General features: G+C 42.5%; 1 protein-coding gene across 4 annotated transcripts in view; it reads left to right on the forward strand.

The window, feature by feature from the left end:
• Nucleotides 1-23,729, forward strand: part of SLAIN1 (SLAIN motif family member 1) — a 49,574-nt gene extending 25,845 nt beyond the window's left edge. Inside the window, exons 3-8 of one of the 4 annotated variants that reach the window (XM_015244452.2) lie at nt 9,083-9,232; nt 10,454-10,603; nt 12,688-13,029; nt 15,768-15,923; nt 20,624-20,906; nt 22,651-23,729. In XM_015244452.2, coding sequence (XP_015099938.2) covers nt 9,083-9,232; nt 10,454-10,603; nt 12,688-13,029; nt 15,768-15,923; nt 20,624-20,906; nt 22,651-22,726 — 1,157 coding nt within the window. In that variant the 3' untranslated portion in view covers nt 22,727-23,729. The other 3 variants (XM_072976371.1, XM_006210299.3, XM_072976372.1) reach the window with 3 other exon arrangements.
• The last annotated feature ends 409 nt before the right edge of the window (nt 23,730-24,138 follow it).

Below are 24,138 nucleotides of genomic sequence, written 5' to 3' on the forward strand. Positions count from 1 at the left end.
GTTTTGGTGGTGGGGGGGGGAACCCACTGTACTCAGACATGAGATCATCTAGCCTGTTTCTTCACAGAATGAGACTCTATAGAATCTTTCTTAACCTGCCTCATTACTGCAGCATAGAACTTGGAAGTTGTTCTTACGGGCTGTCCCGGCTCGCGCTGTGGCTCTGGTCTGAGCTGAGAGCAGCTGTCTTGTCTGCGTGACCACGTTGCATTGTTAACGGATTCTTCGGTTGCTGCTTTCCCTGGCTCTTCACAGGTTACACTATTACTTTCACATAGGCCCTCTTTGCGCATTCTGTGGCCATCTTCCCTGTCCTTAAATTTGTGTAAAGTATGGCAGCCAGGCCTAAGGAGAAAGTAACTTGTATGCAAGGGAATATTCAAGCATGTCTTTGAAGTGTAATTATTACTGAAGTTAGATTTGTTTTTAATCTCCCCTATTAATTGCAGATGGGAAGCCTGATGACGATGATGACTTGGGAAGTTGCAGTGACCCTGCAGTCCGGGAGAACCCTGGACATGGTCCATGTGCGCCTAACGCTGACAGGTCATCTTCAGTTTTGACCAGTGATTAAGACAAGTTGATAGTCCGCAGAATTTCCCTTTCCAACCCTCATCTTCGAGCTTTACTTTTAGACCATTGTCCTGGTTACAGAAGACCCGGGAGGGGTCCAGCAGTGGCCGGGGGAGAGGAGCATTCGGCTTGTGGTCTTGGGTTTGATGAAGCTCTGAGCAGTAGGGGAGGTCTAATGCCTTAATCATGATGATGAGATAGTTTAACTGTGAAATTCAGATGAAGGATAATTATAAAACTCTGATCCCTGCGGAACAAATGTTATTAAGTAATACTCCTTCACGGTGAAGTCTTGTAACTCTCATTCAGCAAGCACTAAACATTTATCTGCCAGACTTTGGAGGTATACACGATCTTTTAGTTCCGTTCAAACCTAATCTTTTAAAACTTAATCCTAATGCTGAAAATGACTTTCTTGATTAGCTGTAGGTATTATTTATATGGGTAAATGAACTCTTTTTATTAGATGTTTCTTAAGGGTGATATGTAAGTCATGTTTTTATAAATGACTGCATTTTGAATATACTTGGAAGTTTAAAAATTGAGAATCTTCAGTGTTCTGGGATCATAGGTATATAATATGTATATGAAATACATATATCATAACTTAAAATCATTACATCTCTCATCGTAGGTTGTAGGACCTGAACCTGTGGAAAAAGATTCAAATTACGTAGTAGTTTTTTCTAGCTAGAATTTGAAGATTGAGAGACTTGGGGGCTGTGATAAACTTACTCTGACTAAATCGGCCCTAAGCATACCAGTTAAGGACATCATTTACTAGTTCTTTACCCGTTCTCCTTATATGAATCCCTGGCTAGCGCACAATAGTTGAATCCTCTTCACTTCGTGTGTGTCCAGGACAGAGCACCATGAACACCTGTTTCAGAGCAGTGGTAGGACCTCTGAGGTGCCATATGCTTGTTTATCAGGTCACAGAGAGCTGTAGAGAAATGAAAGCTACACAAGTTTACCAGTGAAAATGGTGGATCAGATAAGCTGCAAGCCATAAGTTCCTACTCCAGGGGGCTTACACAGGGTGGAGCCAAGTCAGCAGTGCATAGTTCCTGTGAACTTACTCCAGAAAACCTCTGTCTCGGCTTGTGCAGTCAGAGTTTTTAAGAGTGAACCAGCAAAATGCAGCCTTTGCCTAAGTCTCTTAATTCTTTTGTTTAAGCTCAGTTGAACCATTTCTGTAGGTTGCAGGTACGAAAAGATGTAAGAACACCTAGGAAGTTTATTCTGGAGGAGGACGGTTGGTGAAAATGAAGGTCTTCCTGCCCTGCTGGTTTGTGGGCTTAGGTCAGAATGCCGCGGTCTGGGTACAACTTCCTGCCAATATAAGGGGGAACAGGAAGTGTTAAAACAGCTGATGCCTTCCATCCTTTGCTGACCCTCGACCACTGTAACTGGTGTCAGTAACAGGCTATGTAGCTGAATTCCCTTAATTATCTGGCTTGGAGCTCAGGCCTGCCTACCTATTGTATTAAAAGAAAGAATAAAGCAGAAGTGTTGAAAGTTTGTTGATCTCTCCTTGCTTCCTCTTCCTTTACTTGCCAGGACTCTGTGGTAAAGAACAGCATTATTTCAGAGTCAGAGATGTGACTTAGGAGCCTGTGGTTTTGAAGAAACCATATTTCTTTAAAATGTGTCATTTTGGGATGTTTGTTTCCTTTGAGATAGTCTTTGGATAGATGAGTGAGGACTGTCGGCCTGTCCTGGTCAAATTGTTGCAAGTCCAACGTTCAGCACTTGGCCTCTGGGTTGGTAGCGGCTGAGGAAGGACCGAGCCTATGAGCTTGTCTAGATGAGAGACAGCGTGGGAAGCCTGCCCATCGTTTTGAGAAGGCAGGTTGAACTGCCCAGGTAATAGGAAAGGTGGAGTGAAGGGTCACTCCTGCACTCTCCTTTCTGCCACCTTGCTTCTAGGGCGCTTTCCCTCAGGACTGAGAAAATCTTTTTGCCACAACTTGGTGTAACTTTTCAGTAGTTTTCTTTAAAGCATGCTTTATGGTTTGTGAGTGTGTGCTGCAGACTTCGGTCTTGTACTCGCCACAGCCCTGCTTGCTACCTTCCGACAAACACACCAGCTTTTCAGATGAGAACACTAGGATGTTGTATCAGTTTCACTCCAGATCCGAGAACTAGTCTGTTAGGGAGTTGGGGAGCCTGAAACTCCGTTGTCCAATGTCTTTTTAGTCATTTTTTGCTCTTTATTACAACATGTTACAAAACACTATAGGCACGAGGTGTGCTGTCAGCCATCACTGCTGTATCTCAACACCGGGCATACCCTTGCGGTAGAACTGATCCTGGGTGGTTGTCAGAGGGAATGTTACAAATCTGGTGGGAACAGTCTTCCAGGAGTTGGCAGATCGTGGCCATATCCGGCCCTCTGCCTGTTCATGTATGGCCCCTTCCACATTTCTAAATGGTTGAAAAAAATTAAGAGCTCATGACCCATAATTTCCGTGAAGCTCAGCTCTGGGTGTGTATAATGAAGTTCCGTTGGAGCACAGCCGCGTCACCCACGTGCCCGGTGTCTGGCTGCTCTAACGCTACGAAGGTGGAGCTGAGCAGCTGCACAGAGGCCACGTGGACAGTGATGCTCAGTGTGTTCCAGCTCAGGCTGGCTGGAACCGCCTGCCAGCCCCTGTGTCGGCCTGTTGCCGTGATCTGACTTTCGCTGGCATGGAAGCCATCCAGTGAACCCTTCTAGACCCGCATCTGACTCTTCTTACCAGGATCTTACCCTGATCGCTGAAGTCCCCTGGTGGCAAATAGCCTTCAGTCACTAGGGCTTTTTTCCTTTTACTAATTTCTAACAAAGTTGGTCACTTTGACATTTCCGTGAGCAGTGTGACCACCGTGCTTCAACCATCTAAACTTAATAGGACATAAATGCCCTTTAAAGAATCGTAAAACAGACCCTTGTCAAGGCCTTCGGGTGTTTTGTTTAGGCTTACCTGTTGAGAGTAGGGTTGGTGCAGAGAGATGCTCTCTCGACTCGCCCAGGCAGTGGCTTGTACTTGTCCCAGTGGTGGCCTGGCCGTTCCCACTTCACCGGTTCTTTATTCCAGCCTCTGCCTTCTCAGCGTGTTCACTGCCTTCTAACTTACAAAGAGCCCACAAAACCCACCTTCCTCTCCTGTGTTCTCTGTATTCTATATTTGCCTGCCTGTTTCAGAGGAAGAAACAATGCTCCTTTTCCAGGACTGTCCCCTCTCCCTCACCTCCTCCTTCTACCTCCCTGCTGGGTCCAGTGTCTTCTGATCTCAAGGCTCTTACTCCAGTGTTTCCCCTTTTTCTGTAGACTCTTATTTTCTCCATTGGTTCCATTCTCCTCAGTCTATAAATATTACAGGTCATCTTTATCCTGAAAACTTTTCCTCCCTGGAGTTTCACACTCCTCAAGCTGCAACCTGTTTCTTCCTATTTTTATAGTCAAATCTCTCTGAAGAATGATGTCTTCTTCCTCATCTCATATCTGCTTGACCTGTTAACACTGGTTTCTGCTTTAAGTCTTCTGTTGAATCTGCTCTGATTAATAACCCAGTTGTCCTGGCCGGTGCCTTTTTATTGGTCTTCATCTCTGTAGTAATTCCCACTGTTAACTATTGTTTCCATGTCAAAACTCCTCATTTTCTTTATTTCTGAGCCCCACCAGTCCTTGAGCCTCTCTCTGAATGACCTTTCTCAGCCTCCTCTACTGATGCCATGTTTTACTCATCTCCGTATCTGTAGCACCTGGTGCTTGACAGCCACCGTGGTGGCTGCCTACTCAAATAAATAGGAAGGGGACTCTTAAAGCCCAGGGGCTGGGCAGATCCTCCAGAATGGCTGTGGAGCAGGGAAAGAGCTGTGTGCTGTGCGTCCCTGTGAAAGAGATCTGGATAGCCACTGGAGACTGACCTTTGTATTTTTGGTGTCTGGTAAATGTTGAATGAAGGAATGACTGTGGATGTGGTCTGTAAATGTTGGGTGTCGTAATTCAGGGGTACCCGGAGAGCTGGCCAGTTCCCCAAAGCAGATCCTGGTTTAGGGAAGGATGGTGGAGAGTATCAGTCTGGGTAACTGAGAAGAGCCATGAGCAAGGAGATACAGAACTGACTTATTTAGAAAGTAGTTCTGAGAATTTTAGTAAAACAGATCTCAAATTTGCTGTTAATGAGTTTTCATTCGACTTACTAAAAACTGAGGAAAGAAGACATTTCTAGGGCTGCTTCAGGCTGATTTCTTCACATGGCAGGGATCGTTCCAGCCATCTGGAGTGATGGTCCAAGATCCCTGCTTTGTGGGAGAGACCGGTAACAGGACGCAGCAGGTCAGGGTGGGCCACCGTCTCTGCAAACTGCGGTTTGTCTTTCAGAGTCTTACTCTCGGATGGAAAAGAAGATGGAGAGGCGGGCTTGTTTGCTAGAATAACTTCCCCTGTGCCTCAGTCGGCTTAGACTGCTGTAACGAAACACCGCAAACTGGGTGGCTGGAGAGGTGAAACATCATTGCTCGCAGTTCCGACGCTGCATGTGTGCAGCTGTGCCCCGAGGAGGGCCCTCTCCTGGGCTGCAGGTTTCTCCTTGTGCCTTCACACAGCAGGTCTCTCTGGAGCCTCTTTATAGAGCATGAATGCCATTCATGAGGGTTCCATCATCATGACTTAAGCATCTCCCAAAGGGCCCACCTACTAATACCATCACCTTTGGGGTTAGCATTGCAACATACGACTATTAGGAGGAGACAGAAGTCCAGGGGTAGCACCTGATCAGAAGTGTGGCTGTGCTGTTGGAAGCCACTAGAAAGAATAAGCACTGGCCCCCGGGACTTCCTCACCCAGCTCTAACCAGCTCACATGCCACACGTGACAGTAGGGGGTGTGGAAACGCCACTAAACACACTTCCAGCTGTGTTGTATACTGTTCCTTCGATTCTAAGAAATAGTAGCACCTCAAGAATTTGAGGGAGCTTTATAGCTTTCTTGCGTGGTTTACTGCCAACTAACGCCCTTGGCACAGCCCTTCACTTTAACTGCAACACGGCGTATCTGTCCTTTGTGATTTTTCTTGATATTATCATCACTGGAGCATTTGTCAAATTAATTTGTTTTGAGGAGTGGTCATATTTTGCTTAATAATGTACAAAAATAGCTTCACAGATACAGTGTAATTTATTTTTTAAGGTAGGCAGCTTTGAAGATGCACGAAAATAACTTGTACATTAGGCACTCGAATTAGTTTCTTTTAAATAGATTTAATTTTTTTATATATGTATTTTTTGTGGGGGGGGTAGGTTAGGTAGGTTTATTTCACATGCTTTACCACTTGAGCTGTCCCCTCCCCCACCTCCAGTTAGTACTTTGTTACATTTACTTCAGTAGAGAATGCTTATTAGACAAAAGGAGGCAAAGTAGAGAGTTAAAGCAGTACTAACTGCATTCTTCACAGGAAGAGGCAGAAGCACTCGACGTGGCCGTGAGGTACAGGGCAGCGGCTACGGGTGCGAGTGAGGGGACCAGAGTACCTTTTACATCTTATCTTTGATGAAAAGCGACTGCATTACACTAATGGAAGAGAGCATCACAGTTAAATCATCAGCGACTGACACAACCTTGGGAGAGATGCTCAGAGCGGGCTTGGCGAGGGCGGCGTGGGTGCCCAGAAGTTTGCCGAGCAGTGCATTGCCGCCATTGCGTGAGAGGTGGCGAGGGTCTGGATTAAGGGAGTTGCAGCAGGACCACAGAGAGCGTTCAGACAGAAGTGTTCTGGGAGAGAGTTTAACTTGGGTATTTTGGAATGAAAGCCTTGCCAACTGTGATGTGTTTGATCAGTGCATCATTATATTTTTGACCCAACTCTTTGCTATTTTGGGGGTTGGGATTAAGTGAAAGAAATACAGAATCTGTGCCACCTCCAGGTTGGAGGAGCCCTTTACTTACAGATAGAACTTTGGAGTAGGTGGGTCGGAAAACTTGACTGTGGTTCAGAAGTTCATCACCCATCTTCCCCTTTAGCAAAAATTGTCTTACTCCTTTCTTAGGGTCATTTCCATCATCATCAAGCCTCTCAAATAATTTGACATCCTTATATGCAGAAATCCAATCAGTTAATTGATTGGATTGGAATCAACAATCCAATTTGGAAAAAACAAAGTTACCCTATGAAAAGTTCTTTTTGTTTGTTTTTATCCTCTATGAAAACGCCTCCTGTTATAGTTCTTACAATTCTTCGGCTACAGAGTGAAGAGTAACCAGGATGGGAAGGCTTCCGCTGCTCTGCCCTCTTCTTCTCCCCCTACCGGCTCGGACACTGACACACAGCACAGCATCACTGTTCCGTTAGCCTGCCCCCGCAGCAGTCCTCCTCCCTCCTCTTCAGAGCCTCCTCGCCAGAGGACAGCGGAGAGCATTCTTTCTTGCAATAGATGCCAATTGTGTTCTTAGTTGGGATCTGGCTGTCATAGCTGCAGTCACTGTGCCATTGTGCTGCGAGGCTGGCCCACAGTGGTTATTGTGCAGAGGCATGAATGCTGTTCAGCTGTGACGTGCTGTCGCCTGCATCTGTGGATGAGAACACGCGGTCACTGTCATTAGCTTGGCGAGTGATCAGACTGGTATAAAACAACATCATCTGTTAAGCAAGTTAGCAGTCACAAAGAACACTTGATTTGCTTTTTTAGGGGGTAATACAGAATTTTTAATGAGAAACTGAGTACTAGAGATTAAAGATGTGAGAAGAGCTCCCTAGTGTGTGTTGCGTATTAACCCCCTCCAGTTTTCATTGCATTTGGGATCAGGTGTGCACGTCTGGAAGTGTAGGGATGGGGGTGCCAGCTCCGCACGTCTCTGCTCTGGCGCAGCCCTGAGCAACCGGAAGCGCTGTGTCTCCACAGAGCACTGCACAACTGGGTCTGTGGTCAGATCACTGGTGTCCGTTAGGGACCAGGCTGCCTGGCAGTGTCCCCCTCTGTGGAACTTGTGGGTTTGGAAAGTGTAATCTTTGTGAACATAGTTTCCTTGACTATTTCATCTGCATAAGGAAAATGCATCTCTTCTGTACTTGTTCGAATGGGATGGTACCATTTCTCAAGATTCTTGCTGAAGTAAAGGAAGCACTTTGCTGTCGTAAATAACTGTGGTGATACTTTGCAAGGATCTCACGAGTCCCGAGATTGGAGCTTGTTATTCTCCGGATGGCCCTCAGCCCACTTTCTCTCCACCCTACTGCCCATTTTTGAACACTTCAGCTGTTAGCTCATTAGCATTGCTCATTAAAAGTGACCTGGGGGATGCATTTCAAAACAGTCCTTTTTATACTTGTTTCTTCAGGTTTTGTCAAATTTTCAGCAAAATAACCAACTTATCACTTAAAAGTGAAATTTAACCTAATTTATATATATTTTTATCTGTTTCCTCCTGTCCTGCTTAGTACATGTCTGAGTGATTGCTTTTTAGAGAAACGGATTTTGACTAGCACAGTAATTTATATTCCATGAAGAGAGTAAGTGATTTTTGATGTGGCTTACTCAGGTTTTTAGTTTAGTCTTTTCATGATCCCAGGATCCAAGGAGTTGGTAATTTTGGAGGAGGGGAATGTATTAATTAGGACAGGTGAGATAATGTAAGAATTAGATCATCTCCCCATGCAGGTAAAATTCCTTTTTGTTCCTTATTTTATCATATTAAAGTAATAATATGTGTAATTCTCCCTTTAAAAGTTACATAAATAATACATGTTCAGTGCAGAAAGTTCGGAAAATATTTTTAATAAAGAAAAAATCCAGCAGATTATCAGTTACCTTTATGCCTGCCTTCTAAAATAACTTTCACTATGCTTTGGTTATGTACACCCTTCTGTGTTCTGCAGATCATTTTTCCCACAAACCTTGTTTTGGACCCAAGCCCATTCAGAAATGCAGTAATTTTAAGTTTCTTCCATAATCCCGGGACACGTTTCCATAAAAATTTTTTTGATCAGTGTTTACTAACGTTGTGAGTGGGGAAGGAAATGGTGAGTAAAAGATCATACCTGCTCAAAAAAAAAAAAAACGAGGGAGGTGGTGGAGAGGGGGGAGGATGGAAAATAAACTTTAGGGAAAAATATAGGACGATGAACAATTAGTAATAAGAACTGTTTCCCACAATTCTAAAGTTTGTTTGAGTTTTTCTTTTGACACTAACATTTTATCTTATTTTAAAACAGTTAAATTTTTGTGCAGAAATAGAAAGATGAAAAACGTTTCTAGTGAAGAAATTAAAGATGAATTTTCCTTGTTGTATAGACATTGACTGTAATCAAGGTGACACTGATTTAATTGTTCTTAGTTGGGGTTTAAATAGCCCCCCTATTCGCAAATGGCTCATATTTACGTATTTTTTCCTTTAGATAAGTAGAAGTCAGTTAAGAATGAAAAGTTGCTTTTCACTTTTTTTTTTAACATCTTCTCTTTCTCTGACAAGTTACCGTCTGCTTCTGTGTTGCTAACTGCTGCTGTTTATTTTCTGCTTCTGTGACAGCGAGCCGATGGCGGAGTCTCTTCCCTTCAAATGTCTCCCTGGCTTTTCCTTATAGTCCTGTGGCAAGACTCAGCCCTTATAGCAATGGCATTAATACTCCCAGCTTCTCTAAAACCTCAAATAAAGCAATACTAACACCTGAGAGAACAGGTAATTTTCTTGACTTCCTGACTAGCCGCTTGCTTTGTATGTAAATCAGTCACTAAAATGCAGCTTAAATATCCACCTTTCATTGAAGAGCTTAAGGGTAATCATATCATAATGGGGAGTTCGCTGTACACTTACCTTCAGTACAGAAGGGCTAGTGTTCATTTGTGCTTTAACATCATTAATCTGCTCTTCATCGTGTGTAATAGGCAGCCTCCCCTCTTTAGCAAATGCATGTGTATGTAATTGTGTGTTTCCAGATGCCGATGTGGCTTTTAAAATGAATTGTTGAAAACAATGCAAGTACATTTCATTATGATTCAAGATGATAAGACTTCTACATCTTTTTTTTTTAAATTTTTTGGTAGCTTTTTATTAAGTCAGGGCTGCATAGAAAGAACAGTCATAGTAACCTTTTATGAGAGGTGGCCTCACCATTTCCGTAGCTGTCTCAGCGTCGGTGTGATTCCATGCCTCCATCTTCTCCCTGGGTCCTCTCCCTCACGTCCTTGCTTTCTCACACTCATGAGTGGCTGCGAGCCTTCTGCGACTGCTCTTAATGATGGAGGTTTTATGTGTGCTTCCCTGTATGGATGTGTGTCTTTTACATGTGATATTCTTATCCATTTATAGCACTACTGTTTGTTCCTGTTTCAAAAAATGGACCAGATTAAAAATTAGTTTAAAATATATAATCAGTTACTACCCGAGAAAAGCATATCTGATTACTAATTGGAAGTGTACAGGATGTGTATTCTTACACTGTGCCTTTATATATTTACTTAATCTGATGGGATGCAGATTTAACATTATTGATTTTTCTTAGTATGGTAAAAAAAGAAAAACACGCACAAAACATGAAATCTGCTGAAATTTACCCTCTTAACAATTTTGTTAGTGTCCAGCACAGTGATTTTTTTAAACAGTGAAAATTCGGCAAAAAAAAAAACCCAGAAAACAAGTGGTTTTGTCTGTATGAATTTACAGACTCATGAAGATGCATGTGTTGTCATACCATTGTCTCATCATGGTGTGTGATGGTCATTTTTTGGTGACTTACGAAAACAGGAAAAATACAGATGGGTCTGGTTTTATCCATTCAGCCGCTCTATGTCTTTTAATTGGAGAATGCCTTAAAGTGCTGTTGAAATATGAGCTATAAAGTGCACACAGATGCCGGTTCTAATTAAGACTCAACAGCAAACATGTTTCCCTTGTTTTCAGGTTACACGTCCAGGGGCTCCCCTCTCAGTCCCCAGTCATCCATAGACAGTGAGCTGAGTACTTCAGAACTGGAGGACGATTCCATCTCCATGGGCTATAAGTTACAGGATCTCACTGATGTTCAGATCATGGCTCGTCTGCAGGAAGAAAGTAAGTTCCTCTTTTTAAACTAGAAAACTTTATATAAACTGGAGGCTCCTACTGGAAATACAAGGGGATGGGGAGGTTTCTGGCATTGCTCCCCGGGTAATGGGCAGACAGTTGTGTTCTGTCTCTCACGCTGCCCTACCATGTGGGTAGAGCAGTTAGTTAGATGCCTCTCGCACTCTCATGACCACGGTACAGTATTAGGACATCCTCTGGCCAGAACACATTAATGTAAAGAACACAAACTGTGGAAGCAGTTTGCCAGTTTTTGGAAGAACTAGATACGCAGTTTCCATAAGACCTAGCACACTGCACTCTTGGGCATTTATCCCAGCACAGTGGAAACTTGTGTTCAAAAACACAAAGACCTCTACGTGAATGTTCGTAGCAGCTTTATCTGTAACAGCCAAAAGCCGGAATGAGCTCAGATGTCCTTCCGTGGTGAGTAGTCAGTCAAGCTGGGGTCCCTCCGTACCGTGGAGTACCACTCAGCAAGGGAAAGGAATGAATTTTGATAGATGCAGAATCTTGGATGAATCTCCAGGGAATTGTGCTGAATGGAAAAAGATGATCCCAGGAGATTGCATACTGTATAATTCCACTTGTATACCATTTTGGAATGACAAAATTTTAGAAATGGACAACAGATTAGTGGCTACTGAGGCTTGGGGACAGAGTGGGGGGGATCTCAGGAGGAAGGTGGATGTGGTTACAAAAGGGCAATGGGAGGGATTTTGGGAGTGGTTTCATTTTTGACTGTGGCCTATCCTACAAGCGATAAATTGTGTAGAATTTAATACCAACACATACACAGGTAATACTGGGAAACTCTAAATCAGATGGGTTCATAGAACTGCCAGTATCCTAGTTGTCATTCTGTTCTATGATTTTGAAAATGATACCATCGAGGGAAACTGGACAAAACGCACAAGGGATCTCTTATTCCCTGGAACTGCATGTGAGTCTGCAGTTATAAAAATTCAATTAAAATGCATCAGTATACGTCTCAAGATACATAATTATGGAAGAGGAGATAATTGGAAATGGGGTAGTTTCTTACTGATTCTGCAATCAAGTTACAACAAATAATCTGGAAATGAACTACTTCAAGGGTATTAATGTTATCAAAAGGCAAAAGAAGATGTAGATCCCAGAACTGGGCTAAGTAAGCTTGTTTTGGAGTTATCTTTTCAGGGTAACTTAAGTAGAAACAGCCAAGTATCATTTAAGCATAACAATGTCCTGCTTTCAGAATCAGGCAGGCTACTATGAGAAACATTGTAATGCTTATGCAGAATTTAATAAGATACATTTTGAAGGGAAATGATTATTTGATATCATTATTTAGTAACAGTAAAAAGTGATAACTCTTTCTAAAAATGTATGACTTAAAGATCGGATGACAGTCTCAGAAGTTTTAAGTAGTTAGGTCTATATAGACTACTTAAAAAAAAATTGTGGATTGCGATGAGATAAATAACTAGAAATGTCCAGCTTGACCATTTTTAGATGGCTGTCATTTAGGATGACCCAAAACTATTGAAGTTTCGAAGTGTCAGCATGCTTTGAAAAAGATAAAATTAGTAACAGAAAGAACAAGAGAAGTGACCTTGTTAGAATGTAACTTGTGCCCTAGGTCAATTTGAACTTTCCTTTGACTTTGAAAGTCGGGGTGGGAGCAGGAGGAGTTTCCAATGTGGCAGAGAGTTGATTGTTTTAATTATCTAACCCGCTGTTAACTGCTCACAATGCTGATGAATAGCTTTTCCTAAGTAGCCCTCCTAAGTCTCCCTCTGGACTTCAGAAGGAATTGCTTGGGGAAATGACAGACACTGATGATCCGTAGCCGTCTGTTCCATCTTCACTGGCATTGGGGCAACCGTTTCCAAAACGGAATGGTCTGATCTTAGATGTCTGTTTGGTAGGTAACTGTATCTGTTTTCTAGGGGATTTAATAAACTAAGAACAGGATAGTGGGTCTCCATTTGAATCATATATTTGGTGCAAATTTTCCTCAAATGTTTGATCCGTTGGAACCTAGTAATTACACCAGATGGAAGACAGCACTGTCCCTGGTCGTTTCACAGGCCTCAGGCAAGACTACGCTTCGACTTCAGCCTCCGTGTCGAGACACAGTTCCAGTGTGTCGCTGAATTCGGGAAAAAAGGGGACGTGTAGTGATCAAGAATATGATCGATTCAGCCTAGAGGACGAGGAGGAATTTGATCATTTGCCACCCCCTCAGCCTCGTCTGCCAAGATGTTCCCCTTTCCAAAGAGGACTTCCCCATTCACAGACTTTCTCCAGCATCCGGGAGTGTAGGAGGAACCCCAGTTCCCAGTATTTTCCTTCAAATAATTACCAGCAGCAGCAGTATTACTCACCTCAAGCCCAAACTCCAGATCAGCAACCAAACAGGACCAATGGAGGTAGGTTGTCTGTCCTGCTGGTGTTTGATGTGCTTTGATCTTTTCATATATGCTTGAGAAATGGTTTTAAGGTCAATATAAATAAAATCTGTTTAGCAGATTTATCAAGTACATCCTCAGGACCTTACCAGTTTGGTGTACATTTAAGTCTGTAGCTGACCAACTTGTGGTGACGTGTCCCAGATTTACAGATTTATAGCTTCAAGAAAACCACGGTGACGTAGCCGGCGCAGAATGGGTCAGAAGGGGGGAGCATCTTCATGTTGTTGCTGTCCGGCTGTAGGAGAGCAGGGCTGAGTGAGTTTAGGAGTTCGTAATGGAGCTCCACGGCGTCAGAGGCACTGAGCTGCATGTTTCCTCGTGTTTCTCAAAACCCCCAGTCTCGCGCTCTCTGCTACCAGCAAGGTGATGGATGGTGAGCATGGGTGATGGTGCTTGGAGAGGATGCTGCTTGTGCGCATCCAGACTTAGGGGAAGTTTGGAATGTGTCTTCCCCTCTGATTTCCTGATGTCTAGAACTAAGATCTGCATAGCAGTAAAGTATGGAGGCTGGTATTAGGGTGATAACAGCAAGTTGATTTGTCCTGATGTCAATATGGTGGGCTGGGAATACATTGACACTCTTGTATTTTTTTCCTGTCTCCCTCTTCATCATTTATCATCCATCCTTACTCCCAGGAGTTACAGATCTTGACTTCCAAGAACTATAGGGAGAACAGTCACGTGATATTCTGAGCCTAGTATGTTTTTGCACTAATGATCAGTCTGACTTTCACACACAAATCGCATATGGTACGGCGAAACAGAGCACACTTATTATATAGTTACAGCTTTAATTATTAGATAGCACCATTTCTCAACCCTGAGCCCAGAAGTGATCAAACAAGTTACTTACTAATGTTGCAAAGCCAAATATGAATTGTACTGTCATCACCTGCTGTCATGTATTTAGTTTTTACCTTTTCTTCCTCTGTACTTATATTACTCATGCTAATTGAGAGATCATTTGAAAATATTTAAGGTTTTATAGTCAGAATTTCTTTTATAATTCCTTAAGAGTTCAAATTTAAAAGAAAACTGGTGGCTAAAGAATGTCATAGTGACTAATTCATTAAAGCTCATAATATCAGAAAGACAATTTGTTTTTTTACAGGATTGGGTAATTGGTTTTATTTATTTATTTTAAATGGAGGTACTGGGGATTGAATGAACCCAGAGTAAGCTAAGCCGTCACCACCCAGAAAGACAATATTTTATGTGCCTAATGAGAATTACAGCATTATTAAAATTGAGGGAGAGGGTACCTAGAGTTGTTTCTCTAAAGGCTTTTTTTGTCGGGTGTCTTAGACCATCACATCCTACTGGTCATGCAGATGCCAGCTCTGCGTGTTGGTTAGTATTGTTGGTCAGATCACTGTCCTTAGAAAAGTGGGATTAATTTACATTAAACAACATCATGGAAAGGATTAGGTTTCCCCGAACCTGTGTTACGATGGTGTCCTTCAGGAAAGTGGAGATGAGGCTGGAGAAGTCCACAGAACCAGTGTCCTGGAAGTCTTATCCCGGCCACGCCCAGGACCTCGGGCTTTTGGATGAAGGGGAGGGAGACTGCTGGGAGGGGTTTAGGGAGTGGCCAGAAGTGTGCTTGTGCTCCAGGAAGAGTGGGACCAGCTGTATGAAGATGGGGAGGGACAGGACAGGGTGCATGGAGACTGATGAAGAGGGTTTTGTGAAAATGTGGATGATAAATAAAGATACCTGAGCCGGGTGGCAATGGGAGATTTGTTGAATATTTATGAGGCAGAATTGACAGAACTTGGCCTTGAGGGTGAAGAAGGGGAGGTGAAACTTAGGAGACTGCAGCTTTTTGGATTAGGTGACTTGGTGGTCAGGTCTGTGATCAACGGATCTAAGTAATGTAGCAGGAGCCGTGTGTGAAGGCGAGAAAAGTGAATCTGGTTTAGCACTTGAGTGGGTTTTTGCTTAGTATTCAAATATATCCTTTGTTTTCTGAGCTTTAGTGACCTGACATATGTACTTTACTTTTGGGGGAGTGTGTATTAATTGAGAGAAAACTGTCTTGTAAGAGTTGCAGTCTTGTGCCTGATTTCAAATCTCAGCAACACTGAGGTCTGTGCGTGACCCTCTGCTGCCCCTTAGTGGCAGAAGGTGTACTCAGCAAGGAGAAAGAAGGGAGCATTTTCTTTTTCAAGTCTCCGAAGGTTTCGTGCAACACTCATAAAACTTTCCAGAAGTTAATGTGGTGAATGGATATCTCAAAACATTCCAAGATAGAATTTTAAGAATTTCTTCCATTTTTTTATGCTAGCAAAATATTCAATAATTGTTGGTTTGACTCTTCTAGATTTTTTATTAACATGTAACAATTTCTAGCATTTTTTAAAACAAAATGGTTATAAGGTTATTTCCTAACCTCACTTTGACACAGTTTTATCCACTTATGATATAGGAACAAGTAGCTAATCAATTAGCTAATCCCTCCCTCTTTTTGTGGAACCAGTGCTTTCCCTTAGCAGTGCATTTGGTGGAACCTTCCTAGAGACACTGAGTGTTTTCCTAAATAGGCAGTTAGCTTGGCAGAGTTCGTAACACACGTGATAACTCTGTTTGTTACTGAACAAAATATGATTTATATTTGTATTTACTTTTGAAAGGTGGTGTTTTAACTGGCATAAAATTTGTGGTTTTTAACTTAGTAAAATTCTTTTCTCATCTAGATAAACTCCGAAGAAGTATGCCTAATCTAGCCCGGATGCCAAGTACCACGGCCGTCAGTAGCAGCGTGAGTTCTCCAGTCACCGTGCGAAATAGTCAGAGTTTTGACTCAAGCTTGCATGGAGCTGCAAATGGAATTTCAAGAATACAGTCTTGTAGTAAGTATAACATCTTTAATTAGTTGTAACACCATCAGGAAAATCTTACTATTTCATTTCTTTCATTTTCTTAAGAACACGACAGGAAACTTTTGTCCTTGTGACTTTTTTTTTTTTTTTTTTTGGTATTTCACCTATACAGTTGAGTAGTTCACCAGGGCCTTTGTCACCAATTAATAATTAGTAAATTATATGTCATCTCTTACACCCAAGGGCAGCAGTCTAAGCACTAAGTGGTGACTGATTTGTCTACTCATCGTACAGTTGTTTTCTTTGCAGCTCTGCCTTTTTCTAGCTGTTTACTTGATGTTTTAAAGAATGCACACTTTTCTGTCTTGCTGTTACTTTGGGTTTTCACCAGTTCATAGCTTTTCTTGCCTCCTGCAAATGGAGTTCTATCTCAGTGTGTCCAAAGTGGGGTTTATCTCCTTCATCTCAGTTTGCCACACAGTCATTCACTCTGTCTGTTTTCTCCAGCAACGAGCAGTGCCGTGAGGGTTACGTCCAGCGTTTGTGTGGGGTGTGCTGGTTCCAGGTACCCCTTTCTTCTCCTGCCGTCTGTGTAGGTAGTCGGGGTTAGGTCTGAGACTGACCCCTGGGAGGCAGACTCAAGGTCACAGTCCCAGGATGGATAAGCCCACACCAGGAGGCCTGAAGTGTGTTCAGAGTGTTCTGGCCCAGAGCCGTCAACCAGCTGCCTTAAGTCTGCATGCAGAGTGACTGGTTTGTCGCTTTCCTCACTCAGATCCAGTCTGGGGGCTCGAGCGGTATTTCCCCAACACCCGATGGCCTTTCATTCCTTTATGTCTCAGTTCTTGAAGACAAGTGACAGTATTTACTCTGTACAAGGACTGTGCTAAGTGGTTCCCCTTCCTTATTTAGTTCTGCCAACAACCCTGTGAGGTGGCACTATTGTAGCTCCCCCTTCGCACATGAAGAAACAGTTTCAGACAGGTTAAGTGACAGCTTGCCCGGGACCATGCAGGTCAAGGAGTAGAGATGGAGCAACTCTAATTACCCCCGAGGTGATGCCTTTAACCACTGTGATGGTAGCTCCCACCTGCTGTTCCTCTCTCCCCTCTTCTCTGTACACTTCGCTGTGACTTACCTTTAGGAACAGCCCAATGCCAGCCCTTGGAGAGGACTCTGTCGGTGGCCCTAATAGACTACGCTGTGTGTGTACCCCAAACACGTCTAGAATGGCTTCGATTTTTGGTGCCTTCCTCTGTCATTCAGCACGTCTCACTCGACTGTTATCGCATTGATCTTCCCGCTGGATCTTCAGCTCCCTTGCACCATAGTTCACCTGATTTTCTATCCTCAGCACCTGGCCTGCTGCCTGGCACACAGAGTTCTCAGTAGCCGTTTGAATGAATGCATAAATGACTGCCATTGGGTTGTATCCTAGGGCTTGATCTGTTAGTATTTGAATTAGTGGTTTGTGTAAAGACACAGAAGACAGCCTAGGAACTAACGGTGGGAAACTGAGAGGATGACTAGCCAATTTTATGTCGGGAGGTTAGGACAGTGGCCAAATAGATCATGATGGAATTTAACTGAGATAGAGTTTTACACTTGAGTACAAAAACCAGCAGGATAAGCATAGAAGGGGAAAACATGGTTGTGACAATCACAGAGAGGGTAACTGAGGAGTTTTTGTGAACGCTAGCTCAGTGGGCGTTAATAGCATGACTTAGGTGCCTGGGGAACGTCTGTAACCCAGAAGGGAATAGCACATAACACTGCAGAGAATGGCCCGCTTTGATGGCAGTGTTTAAAAAGTGATGGGAACATGTCAAAAAGTTATGGGAAACAATTTAAAGTCTTAACTCCCAGTAACCAAGTCTGGGACAATTTGACCCACAGAATAAATAATTGTATTAAAGGGGTATAAGGCATCGATTAAAATGAATAACCACAGGCCCATACTTAATAGAATGAATAAATAAATGGAGAAGTGGGGAAGTTATAGTAGAATTCTAATTCATAAATGTAAATGAGGAAAATAGAAAAGTCATTCTATGTAAGTCAAGCATAATAATGAGACGATAAAAAACAAAACCTGAGACGAGTGTTAGTAACACGAGGTCAGTCCTGAACTTGTTTCCCATCTCAGGATTCTGCTCTCAGGGGCTTGTACTCCTGAGCATTCTAAGAAAATATCCTTTATACATTCTGAGTTTATCCCATGAGATTCCCAGTTCTGGATTGTCCTACGTTCTGGAAAGAACAAAGGTAGGACAGAGAAAGTTGGAGAGACAGCGTGATAGAGAAGGAAGACACTGGACTTGAGTTTGGGTCTTGTCTTAATCACAAGCTCTTGGGAAAGTTACGTATCCTTTCTGATGGTTGTTTTCTCATTTGTAAAATTAGGATTATGTCTATTAATCTTAACTAGTTTTTTTTTTTAAACTCAAGGGTGGTTATCTATCTTGTGTGTATGAAAGTTAATAGGACTAATAAAACTGTTTTCCTGAATAACTGTTCTGTAATTTCATTTCAAATGATATGTTGTTTGAAATTTTACTGAATCTGTAGATAAACTTTAGGAGAATGAGTGTCTTAAGAGTATTAAGTCTTCTGATTCAGTAATATGAAACATGCCTTCATTTATTTAATCTTCTTCCATGTCTACCAGAAAAGTTTTGTAGCTTTCTCTGTAGTTTTAATACATCTATAATTTATTCCTAACTATTTGATTTTTAAATGTTTTTATAAATCATATTCTCAAATTTTAGTTTCTGCGAGTTTGCTGATACAAATTTAGAAATACAACTGGCTTTTCTATCTTGATGTTGTATGCAGCAGCTTTGCTAATAACTTCATTTATTCACAGTTACTTCTGAATTTGGAATAAACTCATAACCTAAAGACTACATAACAGCAAACGCATATTCAAGAATGTTCATAAAAACCCAGACTAGAAATAACCCAGCTTTTCGTCATCAGGAGAGTAGACTTTGACAGTCATTCCATGGAGGACCACATCACAGTGCAGCTACGTGGATGAATCTCAAAAACATGATGTTAAGTCAAAGAAGCCAGCCACAAAAGAGAACATACCACATAATTCCATTTACTTCAAGTTCAAAATAGGAGTGACCAATCTGTGGCAATAAGGATGGGGGGTGCTGACTGGCAGAGGGTCCGTGCGAGCCCTCAGGTGCTGGGAACGTGTCGTATCTTGCCATGGGTGTGGTTCCATGAGTGTGTTCACCCTGAAATTTCGTTGCACTCTAGACTTAACATTTCTGTACTTTGTGTATATTGTATTTCAAAAGAAGTTGGGCCAAATTTTTATTTTTTATTGAATATTTTGAAAATTAAAACTTTCTTTTGAGCAGCTTTAGGTTTGCAGAAGAATCGAGTGAGAAGTACCGAGTTCCCATATAATCCCGCGTGTCCCTCCTGCCCCACCTTCCAGTTTCCCGTTACTAACATCCTGCCTTCGTGTGGTACGTTGTTACCATCGATAACCCCAGTATGTTGAAATATTCCTGGTTAGAAGCGACTAAATTAAGGAACTGTAGAATTGGTTGGAGAGGATCTTAGAGGTGATTGCCAACCAACACGAATTTACTGTATCCCCAACACTTGATGGAACCAGAAGCAAGCAGAGTCTTACACAGGTCTCATTTTTCACTGAATTTTTTGACCACTATGCACATACATCAGCATCCCTTCATATAGAGTTCACCTGTTATGTACTTGAGCAAAACTAAGGAAATATTTTCAAGAGATATTACATAAAACCATAGACATTTTTTGTCTTTCTCCCCTTTTTATCAAAAAGCCAATCTATAGTATATTCTATGTGGAAGTAAGTTTAAAATCATTTAAACCATTTTAGAAAACGGTGTGTTCCTGCTTAACTGAGCTGCAAGTGCGCTAGGCAGCAAAGGCGAGAATAGTTAACAGGTGGAGTTCTGTGTACAAGTTTCTGTTAAATTTGTAATTCGGTTTTTTCCTTGGAGTAAAGGATTATAAAGTTTAAACATTTCTGCTAAACAGTTCATTGTTTTTTAATGTGAAATGGTGCACAAGGTTGGGCCAGAACATCGATGAAGTTTTTAAGGGTTCTCTACCCAGAGAGCTCCCTTCGTTTTACAGATTGTGCCGTTATCAAGGTAATACTAGCTCGCACTTGTTGAGTGGCTCCTAAGTGCAAGGCGCCATCGTGAGTATGTGGATTAACTCCTTTTATCTTCCACCACCCCAATGAGATAAGTCAGTATCATGATGAAAATTATTTAAGAAATATACCTGTAATAAGCTGTTGGTACCTACCGGTGCCACCTCTGTCTTCCTTCCTATAATTACTGTTATTAAATTACCCCCTTGTTTTATTTTCATGAAACCATCCCCAGTGCAACCATCAAGCAATCCTGATGTCTTCCAAGCAAGGAAGAAATCACCCTGTGAGAACTCAGAGGTGATCACATTTATTAAAGGAAAGGAGGTGCTGGTTCTAACTGGCCTCTAAATATAGTCAGGCATTCTGAAATGTTGCTCATTGACAGAATAGGAAACTCACTTGTCAAGGAGTAGAATTTTCCCAAACTGAATGCAGTCTGGAATTTATCTACACCTGTATTTCTGTGTCCACAAAGCCCTTTCAGACAGTACTGGTTTTTTCGAACATAACGCACGTCTAGATGGCGGTAGGTATCTTCTCATGTGAGTGTCCTTTTCTCTCCCAGTTCCGTCACCAGGGCAGCTTCAACACAGAGTCCACAGCGTGGGACATTTCCCGGTGTCTGTCCGACAGCCTCTCAAAGCCACAGCCTACGTGAGTCCTACCGTTCAAGGCAGCAGTAGCATGCCTTTGTCCAACGGCCTGCAGCTCTACTCCAGCACGGGGATCCCCACGCCCAGCAAGGCGGCGGCTTCGGGGGTGATGGGCCGCAGTGCACTTCCCAGACCTTCACTGGCAATAAATGGGAGCAACCTGCCTCGAAGCAAAATTGCACAGCCTGTTAGAAGGTGAGAACCTTTGTTCCTTTATCTCCATCGCCTCCCTGGCAGTTTGTTGTTGGAAACTGCTCCGGGAACCAGCCTGACTTTCCCTTTGTCTCCGGCTAACGCTTACGGCCTGACTTGTGACCTCCTGCCTCTGGACAGCGGTGGGGTGTGGGGTGCCCTGTGTGGTCAGGACTCCTTTGACCTCATCTGCCCTTCTTCTCCCGTCACCTCACTCCTGACGTACTATTTGCTTTTCGCTTTAATTTGCCAAGTAAGCTCCATCTCCAGAGCTTTTGTATTTTCCTTCCCCCAAGTTATTTGCCTGCTCTCCCTCCTTCAGGTCTTCGCTCAGATAACGCCTGTGTCCAAAATTGTACCTCCTGCAAGAGTTACAACTCCTTCGTATTCCCCTTCTGTTTTTTTTCACCCACAGCATTTAGCACCATCTGACGGACTGTGTATTCTACTTATTTATTAGTTTATACCCTGACTCCGCACTGGAATGTAAGCTTCATGAAGGAGGATGGTTGATTCTGCGAGTCACTGGTACCTCTCCCTACTGCCCAGGACTCAGCCCAAACTAGGGCAGAAGAGCAGATATTTGTTGAACCAGTAATTTATCAAAATGGGTAAAAATGTGTTGGGCACGTACACACACCCTCTCCCCACACTCGTGATTTTAAAAAGCGTCTTAGTGATATTTGCTTGGGGTTTTATTAGCTTATGTTAAGTTTGGTATGTTCCAGGTAGAGTTTTTTTCCCCCAAATTCCAAATTGCTTGCAGGGCACATGCTAGACGGGCTCATGGTCATGATGCGCTCACTCCTCTTGAACTTCTATCCTGGAGTGTTTTACGGTTAAAAAAATTCCATAACACTGAGTTCTGGAGAGATTAGAAGATGAGACAAATAGAGGCAGGGAGCATACCTAAACTCTTCCAGGAAACTAGGATTTGAAGGACGAGAGGGAGGGAACCGTGCTAAAAGCTGGAGAGGGAAGTGAGAACAAGTAATTTTTCTTTCTTTATGCATTAGGTATGTATAAATAGTTTTACTTTTTATTTTCCAAGGTGCCTGGATCAAAAACAAATTCAGAAACCACTGTAAAACACAGAAAAGTAAATAAAGGTTGACCCATAATCCTACTGCCCAGAGGTCAGTTTGGTGCATATTCAGTAAATGCTGGCTTATCCTCCCCCAGTACATGCAGAACTGTGTTACGTGTATGGCTGAATAGAACCGCGTTATTTGATGCACGGAGGTTACTGTGGACAACCCATTGATCCCGTGGATGGACGTCTCCAGACGAGGTCTTCTTCCGCAAACTTAGGCAAACACTGCGTAGAGGCAGTAGTTTTAAATTCCGTGCCAATATAATAAGCAAGCATTTGATTATCTGTACGACTGAATATTTCCTCACGTTATTCTGTTTGTGTTCTATGAAGTAACCATTTACATTTTTAGGCCATTTTTCTATTAAGCTTATCTTTTTCTGATTTTAAAATATTCTTTATATACTAGGGATAGTGACCTTTTTTCACTTACGTTGCAAATCTGCCTGTGCACATGCAGCAGTGTGCTGAGAACTGGGTTTCCACCCGAGGTGAGTCTTGAAGGCCCAGACGCACAGGGCACACACTTGGGAAGGTGCCAGCACGTTGTCACCACGGCGTGGTGGAGCCCAGGCCAGAGAGGTCAAACGGAGCGGTGTGCCTGACCTGTGGGATTACTGACAAGCTGTCTCACTTTTCTTCACCTTTTTCTAGTTTCCTTCAGCCTCCAAAGCCTCTGTCTTCACTCAGCACTCTGAGGGATGGAAACTGGAGAGATGGTTGCTACTGAAGCAGTTTTATGGAGAAGAGCGGGAAAGAAGTGGAAATGAGGGTCGTGTTGCCTAGCGGGCTGGGTGACAGCGGATGTCGGGATATTCTTTCCCTTTTGCATTTTAACATAGTTACCGCATTGTTTTTCAACGGACCAAGCACCAGAGACTAATTATTGCACTTACATATTTGCCTGAGATACTGCAACGTTCAAGTCCACGGCTGCAGTATTGTGACGCTTAGAGCTAGGAAGGTTTTGTAGAACTGCTCTGTACCTGAATCCTTTTTGAGAGAATTGAGATGTATCAATAATGCTTTCTTTGTCATATGAGTTTTTTTTTAAAGTAATTTGTTCAATTTACTTATGTGTTCTAAACATCTTCCCATCACCTGTCTGTATTTTAATACACTGCGTATTTACAACTAGGTTCTATAACATGCTTTGAAATTTACTTTTTTATAGTTTACAGGGATTTTATTTTTTGTGCCTATTTCTTTTTACACCTATGTGAACCACTATGGAACAACTTAAAATTTTGTGCCATAAAAATATTTTTGTGGTAAGGTACTATTTTTTTAGCTCTAGGGATATATCAGCAAAAACCCATCATACAATTTGAGAGACATGGTTTTACGTTGAAGGAGCACAGTGCAGTCTGAAGCGCTGCAAAGGAGACCGCCAGACAGCAGAGCGAAATGGTCTTGTCTTCATTGTTAATTTATTGTCATACGTGGGTTTCATATTTATAACGACACCACGAGCTCATTGCACTTCATACCTGCAATGTTTGCTACTGTACCACAATTGATTTTCAATACTTTATTACAGAAGATGAAACTGTAATGTTTTATTAACAATGCTTCTGGAAATGAATGCATTTTAAAGCAAATAAATCTTTTTGATAGACCTTTTACAAAATCCATTTGCACTAATGAATGCTTTCTTAGGGTATATGACTTAATATTTGTTACTGTGTACACTGCTGTTTTGGAATGTTCAGAAATAAAGACTATTTCAGCCATGTCAGGTCACGCATGAGTGTGCAGCACAGACAGCACGGACACCGGGTGTATGTGACGCCCCAGTTAGCAGAAGAGTTACCGTTGCTGTGTGTGGTACCGGCCTTTACAGCTGACGCAGGGAGGCAGAATATTCACGTCTGTGAACAGTTTTCTTTCTCCAAAATACTCGGGGTAAGAACTGTGAGGTCTTAGTTTTGCAGTAAGGTTTGGGTCCCATTTAGGGGGGGGTCACTTGAACCCAGGGAACCTCTTGCCCAGAAACACATTCATGGATGAACACTGTCCCTGGGACTTCAGTGTTTGGTGGATTCTCAGTATCAATAAAATAGCAAAGTGGTAGCATTAGTCTTGGACTACATTTGATACACATTGGAAAACTTTTCACCTGAAGGGGCTGCGGAAAGGTTA

Source organism: Vicugna pacos, chromosome 14, assembly GCF_048564905.1.
Source record: "Vicugna pacos chromosome 14, VicPac4, whole genome shotgun sequence".
Classification (NCBI taxonomy): domain Eukaryota; kingdom Metazoa; phylum Chordata; class Mammalia; order Artiodactyla; family Camelidae; genus Vicugna; species Vicugna pacos.